At 33.4% G+C, this 16,978-nt stretch overlaps 3 protein-coding genes across 3 annotated transcripts in view; 2 read left to right on the plus strand and 1 right to left on the minus strand.

The window, feature by feature from the left end:
- Window positions 1-5,659, minus strand: part of LOC111411444 (transcription factor bHLH95-like) — a 7,234-nt gene extending 1,575 nt beyond the window's left edge. The window contains exons 1-4 of the mRNA XM_023041976.1: window positions 5,602-5,659; window positions 4,444-4,513; window positions 1,333-1,387; window positions 115-513 (exon numbers count right to left, since the gene is read on the minus strand). Coding sequence (XP_022897744.1) covers window positions 115-513; window positions 1,333-1,387; window positions 4,444-4,513; window positions 5,602-5,659 — 582 coding nt within the window. The remainder of the gene's footprint in view (window positions 1-114; window positions 514-1,332; window positions 1,388-4,443; window positions 4,514-5,601) is intronic.
- Window positions 5,660-6,030: 371 nt separating this feature from the next.
- LOC111410622 (40S ribosomal protein S16) lies at window positions 6,031-6,734 on the plus strand. The gene has a single exon (XM_023041058.1). The coding sequence runs from the start codon at window positions 6,111-6,113 to the stop codon at window positions 6,543-6,545; it is 435 nt and encodes a 144-aa protein (XP_022896826.1). The 5' UTR covers window positions 6,031-6,110; the 3' UTR covers window positions 6,546-6,734.
- Window positions 6,735-10,006: 3,272 nt separating this feature from the next.
- On the plus strand, window positions 10,007-16,094 carry LOC111410623 (O-acyltransferase WSD1-like). The gene is made up of 6 exons (XM_023041059.1): window positions 10,007-10,843; window positions 14,690-14,762; window positions 14,935-15,002; window positions 15,165-15,377; window positions 15,461-15,598; window positions 15,804-16,094. Exons 1-6 carry the CDS (start codon window positions 10,082-10,084, stop codon window positions 15,957-15,959), a joined length of 1,410 nt encoding a protein of 469 aa, XP_022896827.1. The 5' UTR covers window positions 10,007-10,081; the 3' UTR covers window positions 15,960-16,094.
- Window positions 16,095-16,978: the final 884 nt, after the last annotated feature.

A 16,978-nucleotide genomic window follows, 5' to 3' on the forward strand; every position in this document is an offset into this window, starting at 1 on the left:
TATATATATATATATATATATTTATATATAGATGTGACACCCTAGCTTCAACAAGGACACCGTAGATACAGATATATGAACTTTTACTCTATTTGGAAAAATTAATGAACTTACCTTTGCAGGAAGTTGAGGTAGCAAAGCATGAAGAGAGGCGAACATGTCCCTCATCTTCTTCCTCCTCTCTCTCTCCGTCAAAATATGCATTTCATGATCAGATTCACCGACAACTTTTTTCCCCTTATCTTTATCATCACCACTTGCAGCTTTCCTCTTCTTCCCTGCAGCAGCGGCTGGCTGCTTTGGCGGTGGCGGTGGCATTGGAGTTGGAGTTGGCACTTGAACATCTTTCGCCACCTCATTATCCGGGCTATTTATATTGATGATATCCATCATCCTTCTGTCCAAATGTTGATTACTAATTACTCCTGTGTTGCCTGGAATTTGAAAATCCCATAACTGATCATCATCCCATAAGAATCTCTCATTTCCATTTCCTCCTTCAGACATGGCTAGCTTGAGCAAAAGAGAAAAATAAATTAGAAACTTATTTACTACCGAGTTTTTGTGAGTAGCCAGACAGTATAAATAGTGGAAGAGGTGGGGTAGGGTTGGAGTGGGTGGGGAGAGGTAGTAGAATACAGGAAGGAGGGTGGTAAAAAATTGTAGATGGAGAGGATAATTCACTAGCTTAGGATTGAACCAACATACCATAAGCCAAAAATGTTGCTTCATCTAACAAATTGCCGTACCTTAAGGACCTTAAAGAAATTTTCATTAATAGAAGGGTGGGTCCCACTTATTGTAAAAATTTGTTGTCCTAAAAGGGTCGCATAAGTTTCGTCTATATTAAAATCTGACCTTATTATTTAATCACGCTTTACGTTTGTTTGTTTGTTTGTTTTTTTTTTTTTTTTTAAATAGTTAGACTTGTCAAAAGCTTGAAACTTGATTTTGCTGGCTAAGTATGCTTTTTGCTTGTAAACAAAAAAAGTTACTTATGATGAATAGCTATTAGTATAAATAGCTTTTTATATTTTACTTAATTTATAACTTATTTACTTTTTATTTGGGGGAAATACACCCACATCAGATAAACATTGTTTGGTGATATTTTCAAATGACCACATTGCCAATAAGGACGACGTTGGACTCAAGTGACAAGTGTACATGCATTATCCATCCTCTTATTGCTTACCATATTTGAGTATTTTATAAAATTAGAATAAATGTTAAAACAATTGAGTTATTACACGTGTTGAAATGTTATCGTTGTTTTCAATGCAATCGACAACTTTATTACCTTTTTTTGTCAGAATGTGATGATACATCTACCTGGCAAGCAGGTTCTAATCTTGTGACTATGTTAACCGTCTCATCATTGAGGACTCTGAACACGAACGTTACATTTTAAGGTAATGATTCGCTGTAAGACCACGGTTATCACTTTAATTTGTAGAAAACGTGATTAGTTTTATAATTCTACTTGAATAGAGCATAATTCTCGCAGTATGTGGACCCTTCTTCAAATTATTCATGAGCTACGTATTTTACCCTTCTTGAATGCGTGTATCTCATCTTGTTTTGTGTGTGAAAATTCAAAAAATTTACTGCTATAGTTTAACGTATTGGACATGAAGTAAGTAGGTCCTCTACTTAATTTTATTGCACTTGAATTCCTAAACTTGTATGGTGTAGCACTTGAGTATTCATTCATGATAGAAATTGTCTATTTGATCGTCAAAAACAAAAACAAAATCTTTGATCTTTTCTCTTCTTCATCTTCTTGTTTGTGTGTGCGTGTGTTTTTTTTTTTTTTTTTTTTTTGGGTGACGGCTCTATTTATAAAGTACCAAAATTCATTGCAAATATATTACTGCCACATATTTGATATTTTTTTCAAAAGTAAAAGTAGGCAAATACTTCTTAATTGAGAAATGAAGGCACGGTTACCAGAATTTGAATTTAAAAAGGAGCCTGAAATTAAAAAATAAAAATAAAAATAAAAATTCATTGATAGGCTGAGTGCACTGCATTCAATTTAACATAGAATTTTGCATTTTCAAATGCTACCAATATTTTTATTTTATTTTTTCACGATAACTTACTAAATAAATTAGATAAAAATCAGAGTGAATTGTCCAAATGGTCACTAAACTTTGAAAATAACTAAAATGGTCACTTAGTGATCTCGTGGAAACCTTTTACAAAGTTCAGTGACCATTTAGGTATTTTAATAATTCAGTGATCCTGTAGGAATCTTTTGCAAAGTTCAGTGACCATTTAGCTGATTTTTAAAGTTCAATGACCATTTGAAAACTTTTTACAAAATTCAGTGACCATTTGGACAATTCACTCTAAAAACCACTCTACTACTTCCTTTCATTGAGCATGTTCCCTTTTTTCTTTTTCTTTTTTTCATATCAGAATTTGAAAAAAAAAAAATTATGACTAAAATTGGACTAATGACAGAAGTCGCTTCTAACATACTTGAGTTGTTCATGACATGTGCAGCTCAAAATATTTTATCAATCCTGTGAATTGAGATATTGACTGTTATAGATATTTTTAATATGTCTGATATATTAAACTGATTAAAATGAAAATTTAAGTAATGAATACTCATTTTAATAAATGAAGAATTATTTATTTTTATTTTTATCTTTAAAGCATTCTTCCATATGTAAGTCAAATTTACCTTTTCATCTAATGAGTATAATTTTTAACCAGATTTAAAGTTAGGACCTAAAGCAAAATTCTTGACAACTCTCTCTCTTTTTCCTTTTTCTCCATTTTATTCTGAACATTGAAAATTCAAACTTAAATCCTTCTTCTGAGTTAAATATGCAATTAAAAAAAATTATCATTTTTATCATTTTGAAACCTTCATTCTTCTTATCTTAATACAATGAACAATTTCTCCCGTTGATTTTGATAATTTAGATAATTGGTAAGTAGTGACTATATTAAGTAAGTATTAAGATTTGAGATTTCATTCTAAAATATCAACCTTAATTAATATGAGTAGCTCAAAGCTCTTAATATTTATATATTTAATCGATATGGAACTTATCTCTTAACATGCTCCGTCGTATAGCAGCTCATTTTAGAACATTAATCTTGAAATTTATGTGTTTGAATGAGCTTTTTTTTAGGTAGGTCAAACAGATTTTTTATATGTACAAATATTCACAAATTTTGTAACACTCATTTCTTATATTCACTTAAAAGCAATATCAAATGAGCACTCAATTTGAATCAAATTGCTAGTTTGAAATTAATTGACTTTGATATTGTATTCAGACTTAAAAGGTCAAATTTATTAAAATGAGCAGTTCATGTCCTTGTATATAAATTGATATTTCGGTATTGAATCGATGTAGGATTTTATAAATATTTTTTACAAGGTCTTCTTAGTATTCGAGTTTATGTTGTGATTTTGTAAGTACTTGAATTTGATTGTTATCTATTTTTTTGCCACAAAAATAAAAAATATAACCGTTATCCATCATATCAAACTATCATATTTGACTTTCCATCTCTTGTGTGAATCTCGTAACTAGGGCTGGACAAAACTCCCGAACCGAACCGACTGAACCGAACCCAAATCGAACTGAACCGAACCCAACGGTTCTTCTCAAATTAAATACCCGAACGGGTATTTGAATCAAGAACCGACGAGTACGGTTCTGTTCTGGTTCTAGGCCAAAACCCGAAAAATCGAATAAGAACCGAATCTCCTTAATTTTTTAAATTTATTTATTTTAAATAAGCAAAATTATTTTATTTTTTCTAAATAAATTTGTTAACTAGTTAATTTAGTTCAAACCACAAAATATGATTTTTGTATTTCTAATTTTCTGTTCAAAAGCAACTTAATCAAATTGACATCAATTTTATCTAAATCTGTTACTCTATTGTAGTGTCGTTTTTACTAGAAAAAATCGAATTAAAGCTCTACAGCATCTCTCTTAATTATTTTGAGCTCGCTATCTTTCTTTTCGCGTGACTTTAATAATCAAATTTATGAAGAATTTAGCAAAGAGAGACGTAAAAGACACATAAGATTGTACTACGTTATTTTGTAAGAGCTAATATTAAATATATCATTAATAAAATTAATGTAATTTTGTATATATTAAAAAATTTAATTATAATACGGAACCGAATGGAACCGAACCCGAACGGTTCCATAATTAAATTTGGACCCGACAGTTCCACTTACTAAATACCCGAAAATTTCGGATCGGTTTGGTTCTCGTTAGAACCGAAACGAACCGGACCATGTCCAGCCCTACTCGTAACAACTATATTTTTCATTCTCATTCTTACAAAAATGTAATCAAACTTTTTTTTTTTTTTTTTTTTTTTTTTTTTTTTTTTTTTTTTTTTTTATGATGGGAGAATTCGCAGTCGTTAACCATCGGGTTAAGGATGACAATTTACCCCACCTCGACGGAGCTCACCCCGAACGGGTTGGCGGGACGGGCGGGACGAGGATGCCCTGCCCCAAACCCTCCCCCATGAAGAAAAAGTAAAAAAAAAAAAAAAAAAATTAAAAATAATTTTATCACTAGACAATTAATCCGTTAAAAACTCATTTAAAATTTGTATTTTATTCTCTAATAATAACATAATTCGAAACTTTCAAAATGTAAAAAAAATTAAACAAGGCAACAAACGGGACAAAAAGTTGCCCCGCCCCTCTCTGCGCCGCCCCGTTTATGGTGAGGTGGGGCGGGACGGGGTTTTGGCCAAGCAGGACGGGACGGGACGGGGCGGGGTGGGGGCACCCCACCTCGTTGTCATCACTACATCGAGTGTGCATTGGGTAAATCATTGGGCTAACGTAATAGCTTGCAAATCACGCCAGTTAGGTGAACCGTACTAGAAAAGTTCTGTGCGAAAGGTTCGACCGAGAAAGTGTTAGTAGTGAAAATCAAACTCGTGATCAAAGATCTCCGCACTCACCTACTCCACCAACTCAACGACAGGAAAACGAGATTAGTTTTTGTTGATAGTGATGTTAAATTGCAGGGAATTGTTGTCTACGGTGGGACGTATTTTGAATTTCTTATAGAAATTGTCGGATTTGAAAACTTTTTTAATTAATTTAAGCATTTTAAAAGGTATGCTTGCGTTTCAGTAATAATGATAAAATGTCCATTTCTTGGTTTTGGCTCTTCTTCAATAATGCAACTGCGCATGGCCCACAGCGTCCCCATGGTATGCTCGTTGGTCATTGCGTAGCATACATGCAAGAAAATGGGCCCACCGACTATGCTTTGTAATTTTCTTTTTTTTTTTTTCCTCTCAAGAGAAAAAGAAAAGTATATCATTTAAAATTTTGAATATTTTTTGAAAATTAAAATTTCTGATAGTTTTGCTTTTATATTTATTTCATATATTCAATTTGGAGGAACTTCGAGCAAGTTAAATCATGTAGAACAATTGAGTTAAGTTTGATCCGAGCTTGAAAATCATATTGATTTAATGATTTACGAAACTTTTTAATGTTGATTTTAAAAATGACACACATGAACTTGATAAAGGTTCAGTTGTAAATTTGGCAATCGTCCTGATTGACATAGATACGCAGCCTACCTTTGCCAAGAGAATTGTGCATGGGTTTTAGAAACCTCGACTCACTCATATTATCCATATTTTCTTTTTGTCTGTTCTTTTTATTGTGAAAAATAGGGAGAAAGAAAATTTAGAAATTGAGGTCAAAATCTAACTCAAGTGGTAATAATAAAAATTAGTGCACTTTATATATAGATAATTAATTTAACATTTCATTTATTTTTTTAAATTAATTAAATACGTTATACCGTTGAAATTTCGAATAAGCTGCTACGAAATTAATTTTACATTACTTACTATTACTATTTCTTTCTTTTTATCTAATGTTTAAGGTGTAATGACACATGTAGTGTAATTGAAACGGGCCAAGAATTTCTTTTCGGGTCTCGATGAATTAAGCCCATTTCAACCCTAAAACCCTAACTCTCCTAGGAGTATAAATTCATCGCCATCAGCTCCGATCCAATTTTGTCAAAAGTTGCACCAGGTTTAGGGTTTTCCTTCGCCAGAGAGAGGAGCCAACTTTAGTCATGGCGTCGAAAACAGAATCCGTACAATGCTTCGGGCGGAAGAAAACTGCCGTCGCAGTTACCCACTGCAAGCGTGGCCGTGGATTGATCAAGATCAACGGTGTCCCCATCGAGTTGGTCCAACCGGAAATTCTGCGCTACAAGGCATTTGAACCCATTCTCCTCCTCGGTCGCCACCGGTTTGCCGGAGTGGATATGCGCATACGTGTCAAGGGTGGTGGTCACACCTCCCAAATATACGCTATCCGTCAGTCCATTGCCAAAGCCCTCGTCGCTTTCTACCAGAAGTATGTGGATGAGCAGTCCAAGAAGGAGATCAAGGACATCCTCGTCAGGTACGATAGGACCCTGCTTGTGGCAGATCCCAGACGCTGTGAGCCCAAGAAGTTTGGTGGTCGTGGTGCTCGTGCAAGGTTTCAGAAATCCTACCGTTGAAACACTGGTAGTGGTGTTGCTTTTATTATAATTGTTATCTCAAACATGGTTATTCATCGGCTGTAGTTTGTTATGGGATTAAATTAAGTTTTTGGAACTATCCGTTATGTTTGGATCATTTGCTATCTATTTCCGTTTGCAATAGACTCTTACCCCCATCAATCAATACATGTCAATTTCTAATTGCAATTGCTTTGGTTGATAGCTTTTATGTTTAGTATGGTTCATTGCATTGTTATTCTTTTGATATTTAATTCTACTGGATGTGATGATTGTTATGTTTTATTGCAAGCTAAATAATAGTTATGCATGTTTAATAACTCTAAATGCTTTTTGCACCTATAATCTGTGATCTCTTTGGCCCTTCATTACTTGTGTTTAGTTTTGGGTTTATTATCATTAAACTCGAATTCTTATATTATGCTGAAACAATTTCTAAAGCACAGGCTGAAACAGGTGAGAAGGTCTGGATGATCAACTCTACAATTAGTTGTCAGAATCAATAAGTCTTCAAATTATTCATTTGTAAAATGGAAACCTTTCTTATTGGATGATCATAATATTTCCCGAAAAATCGAAATACTTGATCAACGGAGGATCAATGTCACTTGTATTGGTCAATAAGATTTCAGAGGAACAATATCACCTGTATTGGTCAATATGATTTCAAAGTGGATGATTGACGCATTCCATATTAGAAATAATAGCAGGAAATCCTTTGATAACATGGATAAGACTAGGTTGACTTACCGACTTCGTGAATTCCAGAGATCTCATTATTTATCTTTTCGTTGGTAGGGAATTTTTTCCCTGTGACTGCCCTTCCTTCCAGAATGCCAACCCAACAAAATCCAGTAATTTTCTAGACTACTGGAGCTCATCAAACTGTGAATCAATTTCCAAAACAAAATCATTTGTCCCACAGTAGAGAGAGAACATCTAATTGTGCTTAAACTTTTTCTATTGTCGTTGTGTCTATCTAAATTAATTTTTGGTCATAATTGGGTTAATATGTTTTCTAGTGATGTGAATCCAGAATATTTGTTGACAGTCTCACCTTTTTTCTTTCGTTGGAATTGTTCGCGAAACAATGTTAAGGAATTAGACGTCCTCGTGTATTTATCGTTTTTTCTTTTTTTTTAATTGGACGCTCATGCATTTAATTGAAAAGTAACCCTTAAGTAGTGTATTTGCATTTTTCTTTAAATTTCCAGCAAATTTTTTCTCAAATCCATGAATTCAATCGGCCCTCATTTATTTGCCAAATTCATGTTCTTTCCAATTGCATTAGATTTGTATATACTTTTATGGGGAAGTGTAGTCAATTGTCCTTCATTTATTTGCAAAAGTTGTTCTTTTCAATTGCTTTAGATTTGTATAATTGTATTAGGAAGGGTAGAGTAGGTGGATACATGTTGGGGTCCTTGGGGAAACCTAATTAGCTGGAGTTTGTTGTGCGGAATTGATTAGCATCACCCACTTTCTTGTGCAAGTTACAGATGGATGATTCTGAAATCAACTTGTATTTGATTGCCTAGAATCTGGTGTGTTATTTAGATAAACGTATGGATTTTGTAGCTCAGTGGTTAGGTTTTAGGTTTGCTCTTCAATGGTCACCAGTTCGAGTCTCCTTAAGACTACTGAAGTGAGTATCCGACTGTAAATTTCAGGACCTCGTGGTATCAGTCGAGGTGCGCAAAGCTGGCCTGGACACTCCATGGTCATAAAAAAATAATAAATAAATAAAAATCTGTTAGCTTATGCTAGTTGTATAGTTGTATTGACGTTGGCTTGTCTTATATTGAATCTTTTGTTAGAGATTTGGATTCCTTCATTAATAACTGAATTACAATTAGTGCATGATGTTGCATCGATTGTTAACTTCTGTTGAAATTTTGAATTGCGGCATTTTCCTTGAGATGAATTTAGGTTTCCTAAATATGGTTTTTTAAACTCTCTCCTCTCCTCCCCCTCTATGCACTCTTCAATAATATAAATACTTGGAAACTTTAGTTATTTTCTGAGTGTTGTCCATTGTTAATATTTAGTGGATTCAATGATATTTACTTGTTAAGCTTTGCAATTTTAGTAGATTCAAACTAATTACCTACGTTATGATCTACTAGCCAAGAATTTCCTTCTTGAATGCCTAACCAGTTCCTAACCTCTTGATGAAGCAGCCTGTATTTAAAATAGTTTTAACAAAAAACATGTAACTCCTGTTTGCCTTTGTTTTCTAAAACTCATTTTTCATATTATGAGGCTAACAAATTTTACCAGCTTTTTAATCATGCATTTCATCGAATTTTATCAAAACTTGCTAAAAATCTTAAATCAAGTAGTGGGTGTAGTATGTTCCTAAAATGTAAAATGCGGTGTGTAATCATTGGGGACCTTTGATTTGTGTTTTGCTGGCAAAAAATTGTCGGAAAGATAAAGTTTGTAGCCCCGCCCTGCCTCGTAGACAGATTCCTGCGCCAATTCAAGTATTTCTTCAAAAAATTTAATACTTGTATATAAAAATAGCATATAAACGGTTACTGAAAATGAAGTGGAGAGAAAAGATGGAATGAAAAAGTTGGCTGTTTTAGACCGGCAAATGAGAGAGTATCATATGAACATTATGTAATCATTTATGTAAATTTTGATGTACAAATAGCAAGGTCTTTTGTTCAATGATGTTGGTTATGCAAATAGTGTTGAGCCTTTTATGATGCTTGTGGTCGGCTTTTGATGGTCGTAGTTTGTGCGGGCGGAGATGGTGGTGGTGGTGAGTGATTATAGAGAGAAGGGTGATTTTTATGGTTACCCTTGTAATTACAGCCACTCAAACTTGAAAATTGCAACTTGTGTTTAGAATCTACTTGTGCTAATTTACCCAATATGAAAAAAGAGTGGTGTTACATGTATAACAAAGTGTAAGTCCTTCTTACATGGTGAATCCTCCTTCATGTGAGAGGGTAGATTTACAAGTAGTATATCTCATTAAGAAAAACTATATTGGAATGGACTAATAATTTATAAATGATGTAGATATATCGTACAAAAAGCAAACACCTTTGAATCCTTGCAATTTTCAACACAGAGAGGCGTAATGCAATGTCACTTTAGCACTCGCATTCATTGATAGTCACCCTTAACTAAATGCTAAACATTTGCTTCGTCAAGATGCAACCAAAAATTGTATAATATCGCTGTATATAGACTAATCATAGAGTAAATACACTTCCCCGAAGTTTTGGCAACTGATTTATAACCACAAATAATTTAATTCTTCCAAAAAAAAGAAATTTAATAATCTTTTTTCTACATATATAAAATTCTTTCATCGAAATAGTATACTTATTTAGTTGACTATTTANAAAAAAAAGAAATTTAATAATCTTTTTTCTACATATATAAAATTCTTTCATCGAAATAGTATACTTATTTAGTTGACTATTTAAAAAAATATATGTATCCGAGAATAGACGAAAAAATGATGCGTGACAGTGCACCAATTATGGCGAGAGAGAAACCCTTATAAGTAGTTTCACATGATACCCGGACAGAAAACAGATTATTTTCTTTCTTTTATGGACAGAGACGAGCCACTAACACCGGCTGGTCGGCTCTTCCTCCAGCCGGAAACGAGCCAAATTATCAACTGCCTAATCGGCGTAAAGAATCCAATCGACGCCGACGCTTTCAAAGCCGAAGTAAAAAACTCTGTATTGCTTAAACACCCTAGATTCTGCAGTCTAATGGTCAAACACTCCTCCGGTCGCGAGTACTGGCGTAGGACGGAGGTCGACGTCGACCGCCATGTCCTCGTATTCGATAAACCTCTCTCTGATGACCCGTCCATTTCCGACGAAGATTCTGTCAACGATTATCTTGCCGATCTCTCGGTTTCTTCTCCACTCAATACCGATAAACCACTGTGGGAAATTCACCTACTCATGGCGCACAATTGCTTGGTCTTCCGCTTGCACCACGCTCTCGGAGATGGAATTTCATTGATGTCGATGCTTCTCTCTTGCTGCCGGAGGGCTGATGATTCTTCGCAGCTGCCGACCGCTGGCGGAGTAGGAACCTCATCGACACCGAGGAGGCGGCGGAGCTTGTGGACATTAATGAAAGTAGTGTGGTACACGTTGGTGTACGTTTTGGAGTTTATGTTGAGGTCTTTGTGGCTGAAGGACAAGAAAACCGTCGTCAGCGGCGGCGCGGGGGTGGAGCTCTGGCCGCGGAAGCTGGCCACGGCGAAGTTTAGACTTGACGATATGAAGACCATCAAAAAAGCTACGACCGATGCGGTTAGTGTTTTTCAAACCGTTTGATTTAGGACAAGTGTAATGATTTATTATATCTTTGCTCGTCTAATGATTTAGCACCGTAGGATTTAGCGGCTGACAATTGATAAAATTGTATAATTTTTTTAGGGTAATTAACAACAAAAAACCTTACCATTCAATGTTATTGTGCAAAACGTTCGTACCTTTTATTTTTTGACATTTTCACCCATACTTTTCACATTTTATTGGGCAAAGGGTCATTTTCATCTATTTTTTCAATAAAATAACGATTTTACCCTTATATTCAAATAAAACAAAAATAAAATTAAAACAATTAATTAATTTCAATCATAATCCTAAATTTTTCAAAATATTATATATAAATCCTAAATTCTCCACCACCACCACTTTCACAACCCTACCAAGTAGTGATGGCAATTTGCCCCGTCCCGAACCCGCCTCGTGAAGAAAAAATAAAAAAAATTAAAAATAATTTTATTTCTAGACAATTTATCCGTTAAAAACTTATTTTAAATTTGTATTTTATTATCTAATAATAATATAATTCAAAACTTTCAAAATGTAAAAAAATAAAAATAAAAAAAATTAAACGGAACAACAAACGGGGTGGGATGGGGATGCTCTGCCCCGTTGCCATCACTACCACCAAGCAGCCATTTATAAATCCACATAGAACCATCTTCTGGCCACAACAACCATCGAATTCCACCATCATCAGCCTCGCTTCACTCTCCCCAACATCCTCCTCTATAGTATTGGTTACAAATCTGTCCAAAATAACCATATTGCACACCGTCACCTACGAGTACCCCTCGCCTGAATGAACCTATACATGGCCTTACACCAATTAAAACCGCCTCAAATCATATTGTTGTAATTCTAAAACATTCGACAGAGGCGACATCCATTTTACTAAACTCTTCCCCTTCAATTCATGCATCCCACAACACTAAATTCCCAAATTGGCATCAATCGAACCATCAACAAACCCAAATGACAATGGGTATGAATCTAATTGAATAAATTATCCCTTCAATCGTTTCAATATCTTGTCCAAATCTCTCTAAGGGTGCGATGTATGGCGAGAGCTGTCTGACCAAAATTGGTGGGTTCTAAGTGCTCCAATCTTTCAAATTCCTGTGTCGAAGAATGGTGGGAAAGTGAGGCGAGGTTGGTGGTGGTGGAGTCCAGTGGGCATAGTGGTTGAAAGGTGGTGCTATGTGGATCTATAGGTGGCAGCTAAGTAGGTTGTGAACGTGGTGGTGGAGAATTTATGATTTCTTTATAATTTTTTAGAAATTTAAGGACTACGGTTGCAGTTGGTAATTCATCTTTTCTTTTTATTTTATTTGAATGGGAGGGTGAAATCGTCATTTTATTGAAAAAATCGATGAAAATGACATTTTGTACAATGAAAGGTGAAAAGTGGGGGTGAAAATGCCTAAAAATAAAATGTAAGGACGTTTTGCACAATAACATTGAAAGGTATGAACATTTTGTGTTAATTATCTTTTTTTATGTTACTTAGTGAGGGCTACATGTGGGCCCTGGTCATGTCGCAGGGTATAAGTGTACGTGAGCATCGCTAGGAGCGAACGTAGTTCGATTTAGGCAGTTTGAGATAAATTTTCAAACCAAACTGTTTTAAGCGATTTAAAATTTTTCCAAATCAAATCAAATCACTTCAATTTCTAAACCAAATCAATCCAAATCATTTTTCTGATTTGGTTTGATTTAAATCACGATTTAATAAAGAAAAAAATTAATTATCATATAAGTTAAATCATTAATATTAATCTAAATTTTTCAGGTTAAAACATTACTTGTATCATTAAAAAAATTACAAATCGAAGTTATATAATTATAATCATTATAATGCAACAGGATGATATAAATAATTTAAACTCTTACTTAGTACTAATGGTGTCCAGCTGCAATTATAATACACGATTCATTTTCTTAATAAATATTGAAATATAGTTCATGAATTCATTGATTATAGGTAAATGATAAAAAATAATTAATAAAAGAAAATGCATAAAAAAATTCACATACAATAGTACCTAGCTACCATGATTTTTTGTAAATTATTCAAAATGGTAAATAGCACAAAATGTTCATACTTTTTAGTGTTATTGTGCAAAACGTTTCACCTTTTATTTTTTGACATTTTCATTCCTATTTCTACCTTTCATTGCGTAGAAAGTCATTTTCATCAATTTTTTCAATAAAAAGACAAATTTACCCTCTTATTCAAATAATAAAAAAAAGAAATGAAATGAAACGATAAAGAATTAATTGCAACAATAATCTCAAATTAAAAAAAGTATACAAATCAATCACAAATATATAATTAAATGATAAAAATCATTCATCTTCTTCTTCCATCTTCTTGTTGCACCATGGGCAGGGGCGGACCCAGGATAAAAATTCAATGGGGGCGAAATCAAAAAATCATAGGTTTTCACCTGAAAAACTTGAAAAACCCTCAAGAAAAATAAAAAAAATTTGAAAATCGAGTGGGGGCATCCGACCCCACTCGGCCACAAGTGGGTCTGCCCCTGACCATGGGAGCTTGCTGCTAAACGAGAAACTTTTTCTATAATGAAAATAATAGTTGGTGCTCTTTTCACATATGTCTCTCCCTTTTCTTCGCCCCACTTTTTCACATCAACTTTTTTTCCTCTCCGGTACAATTATACCTACACGACACGTATACATTACGAAATTCTGAATCTAGGTAGATTCTGGATTTCATCATTTTTCATTCAGATTTTGTTTACATAGAAATTAGAACCCCAAAAAAATAAAACAAAAAATGCATGCAATAAAAGAGAGTTTCGAAAACACTATCAAAATTTTTTTGGGACTTCCCATCATCTCAGACACCAGATCAAGAACCGGAGGGGTACCCTTTTTTGGTTTTTTCCTTTTGTGGGTCTGCGGAATTATGTTAATATTTGATTGAATCCGATGTTTGAATTGATTGTGAGATTTTTTACTAATTAAAATTGTTTCTTGTGTCTGATCTATGAAAAAAATTGTTTCTTGTGTCTTATATTTTATGAATTTTAACTCATTGCAAGCTCCCATGGTGCAAAATGAAGAAGATAGTGGAAGGAGAATAATGTTTACATATATATATATATATAATTTGTAATTTTTTGAAATTTTGGAACTATTGTTGCAATTAATTATTTATCATTTTATTTCATTTATTTTTGTTTTTTTTGAATATGAGAGTAAAGTCGTCTTTTTATTGAAAAATGGATGAAAATGTCCTTCTATGCAATGAAATGCGAATATTGGGGTGAAAATGTTAAAAAATGAAAGGTGAGAACGTTTTACACAGTAACATTGAAAGTTAGGGACGTTTTGTGCTATTTACCCTTTATTTTTTCATAAAACAATATATAAACTCAACATATTTATTTATTTATTTTTATTTTTTATTTTTTTTTATATAGCAATTGACCTACCAAATGTAAAGCTGACTAGCAACTAATTTTCAATCAACACGTGTGTGTGTATATATATTTATTATTATTATTTTTATGATCATGAATGTTCGGGCCAGTTTAATCGCACCTCAATTAATTCCACGAGACTTTGAAGTTTACAAATTGATACTCACCTCATTGGCCATGAGGGAACTCGAACAAGTGACTATTATGGAGTAAACCTAAAGCCTAATCCACACGTATATTTGAAGTACCTTCGTTTCATTCTTACTATTATTCATTTTGCAGTAAATTTTTTTGTTTGTATGTTGTAATTTTTAACTATTATACACACTCAAATATAATAATAACAATAAAGCCTGAATTTGTGTTTATCAAAATGCAGACCATTAATGATGTTCTTTTCGGGGTATTATCTTGCGGGTTTTCGAGGTACTTGGACATCAGATCACCAAAAGGTAAATTTCATTTTAATTTTAGTCGCTAGATATATTTGTTACATAATAATAAAATACATAGACTTTTTTAACTTATTTTTATTTTTTTAGTCCTATCTAATGTGCCATTAATGTTTGCGAAAATGCCGAGGACATATCGATGTGTTAAACTGGATTTACTTGTTTCTTCTAGCATTGGGAGAGGGGCTTAAACTCACAGGTGCTGCCATGGTTAATTTAAGACCACAACCAGGATTGCAGGTCTGATTCTATTTCTTAATTTTATTGAACTACCGAATTATCTTGTATAAAAGTTGAGCTATTTCATATGCATAAGAGTGAGATCTCAATTGCATATCCTGTATGTATTTTTATTTTTATTTTTATTTTTTTGGGACGGAACAAATGACTAGTTCATTTCAGGATATATCAAAGTTGATGAATAACGTTTCGGGAACTCGTTGGGGCAACAAATTTGGAATGATGTTGTTGCCTATTTACTACCATAAAGGTGGTTCAAATCCACTCGAGTTTCTTAAGAGAGCCAAATCAATGATCGACAAGAAAAAGTTATCTCTAGAGGCCCCGTGTTCATACAAACTTGGGCATTTCGTCATGTCATTTTTTGGGGCAAAGGTCACTTTTTGCCCAACTCAGCTCAACTACATGTTTTTGCTGCTACATATTAATCTTGATTTCTGGTTTTCCTGGTGTTGTAGCTTGCCAGCATTCTTAATTACAGAATTCTTTGCAATACAACCTTTACTATCTCAAACGTAATCGGCCCTCGAGAGAAGATTACTGTAGTAGGCAACCCTGTGACATACATTAGGGCAAATTCAACCGCCTTACCTCATGTAAGATTTCTTATGAATGTATTGCATGTTCAATACATAGTATTAGATAGAACTAAAAAGTAATCATGTCCGATCTAATCTACCAAACAAGCTAGTAGGATGTATTTCGTTTCCATTTAACAAATGTCTTATTATGTATATATAGAAATTAATGGAAATTTTAACCCCACCTACCCCCACGGCACTCCTGTTCTTGGCTGTGCAGGCAATTACTATGCATATGGTGAGTTATGGTGAGAGAGCTGATATGCAAGTCCTGGTGGCCAAAGACATAATTCCAGACCCCCAAGTTCTAGTACGGTGTTTTGAAGAAGCCTTGCTTGAAATGAAGGATGCTGCAGCAGCAGCAAGCAAAACTTAACATTACAAGTATCCTATTTTATTTATGTATAATTGATCAACTCAAGAACCTCGCAATAAAATTTACGATATGTGCAGAAAATTCTCTGTGTAGCTTAGATGAATGCACATATATGAATATATGAAATGAACGAAACTGCAGAAGCCGCCACCAAAACTTGAGGAATTTTTTTCTAATGCACGGTTGATTTTGAACGCAATTAAGAGCAATGCGACCAGGGACGGATCCAGAATTGAATCCAAGATCGGGCTATTAAATTTCAAATCAGGCTACTACGTGGAAAAAAAATTTACACATAAAAAACTGATTTTTTACCAAATAAAAAATAAAAAATACCTTTAAAAAAAGTTGTTGGGCCTGAGAGGGGGGGGGGACTACAACTAGGGCTGTCAATGGATTGGGTTTTGATCTGAATTCGACCTGAATCTAATGAAATTAACGGGAGATGAATTTAAGTTTTCAATCCAATAATCCGATTAAGATCTGAATTCGATAATCCGTTAACTAAATGGAGCAAATATGGATATATGTCGATCCGATCCGATTTATTATAATAATATTATATATTTTATATATTATATCATAATTTATTAAACATAATTTTTTCCATTTTGAAACTTATATTATGCTTTACGCATAATTTTGAAATAATAAATAATATTAGATAATAGTATAATATTTTTAATTGAAATATTCAAAGAGGTTTAATTTTTTATTAATTAAAATAAGATAAAAATAACTATAGTAATTTGTTTTATAACATCAAAAACTAATAATTAATATGTCCAAAAATAATTTACTTTGTTAAAATTGATATTGTTTTTTATTTTAATTTTGCTAAGGCTATGATTTTTAGTGAAAATAATAAAATAAACTAGTAAACACTTAGAATTAACAATTAAGTTGTATCCCACATTGAAAGACCACTAAAACATTAGAAGAGAAGTACCCTTTAGAAATGTAGTATCCCACATAGAAAGATTATTAAAATATTCCAAGAGAAATCTTCTTTAAAAGGA

This window comes from Olea europaea, chromosome 15 (genome assembly GCF_002742605.1).
Source record: "Olea europaea var. sylvestris chromosome 15, O_europaea_v1, whole genome shotgun sequence".
In the NCBI taxonomy this organism is placed as follows: domain Eukaryota; kingdom Viridiplantae; phylum Streptophyta; class Magnoliopsida; order Lamiales; family Oleaceae; genus Olea; species Olea europaea.

What these genes read in the sequence shown, in the direction of transcription:
- LOC111410622 (XM_023041058.1), top strand. Translation starts at nt 6,111, where the DNA reads ATGGCGTCGAAAACAGAATCCGTACAATGCTTCGGGCGGAAGAAAACT.
- LOC111410623 (XM_023041059.1), top strand. Translation starts at nt 10,082, where the DNA reads ATGATACCCGGACAGAAAACAGATTATTTTCTTTCTTTTATGGACAGA. An exon ending in GGACATCAGATCACCAAAAG is followed by an intron (nt 14,763 to 14,934) that starts GTAAATTTCATT and finishes TGTTTCTTCTAG; the next exon opens with CATTGGGAGAGGGGCTTAAA. An exon ending in ATTCAACCGCCTTACCTCAT is followed by an intron (nt 15,599 to 15,803) that starts GTAAGATTTCTT and finishes TTGGCTGTGCAG; the next exon opens with GCAATTACTATGCATATGGT.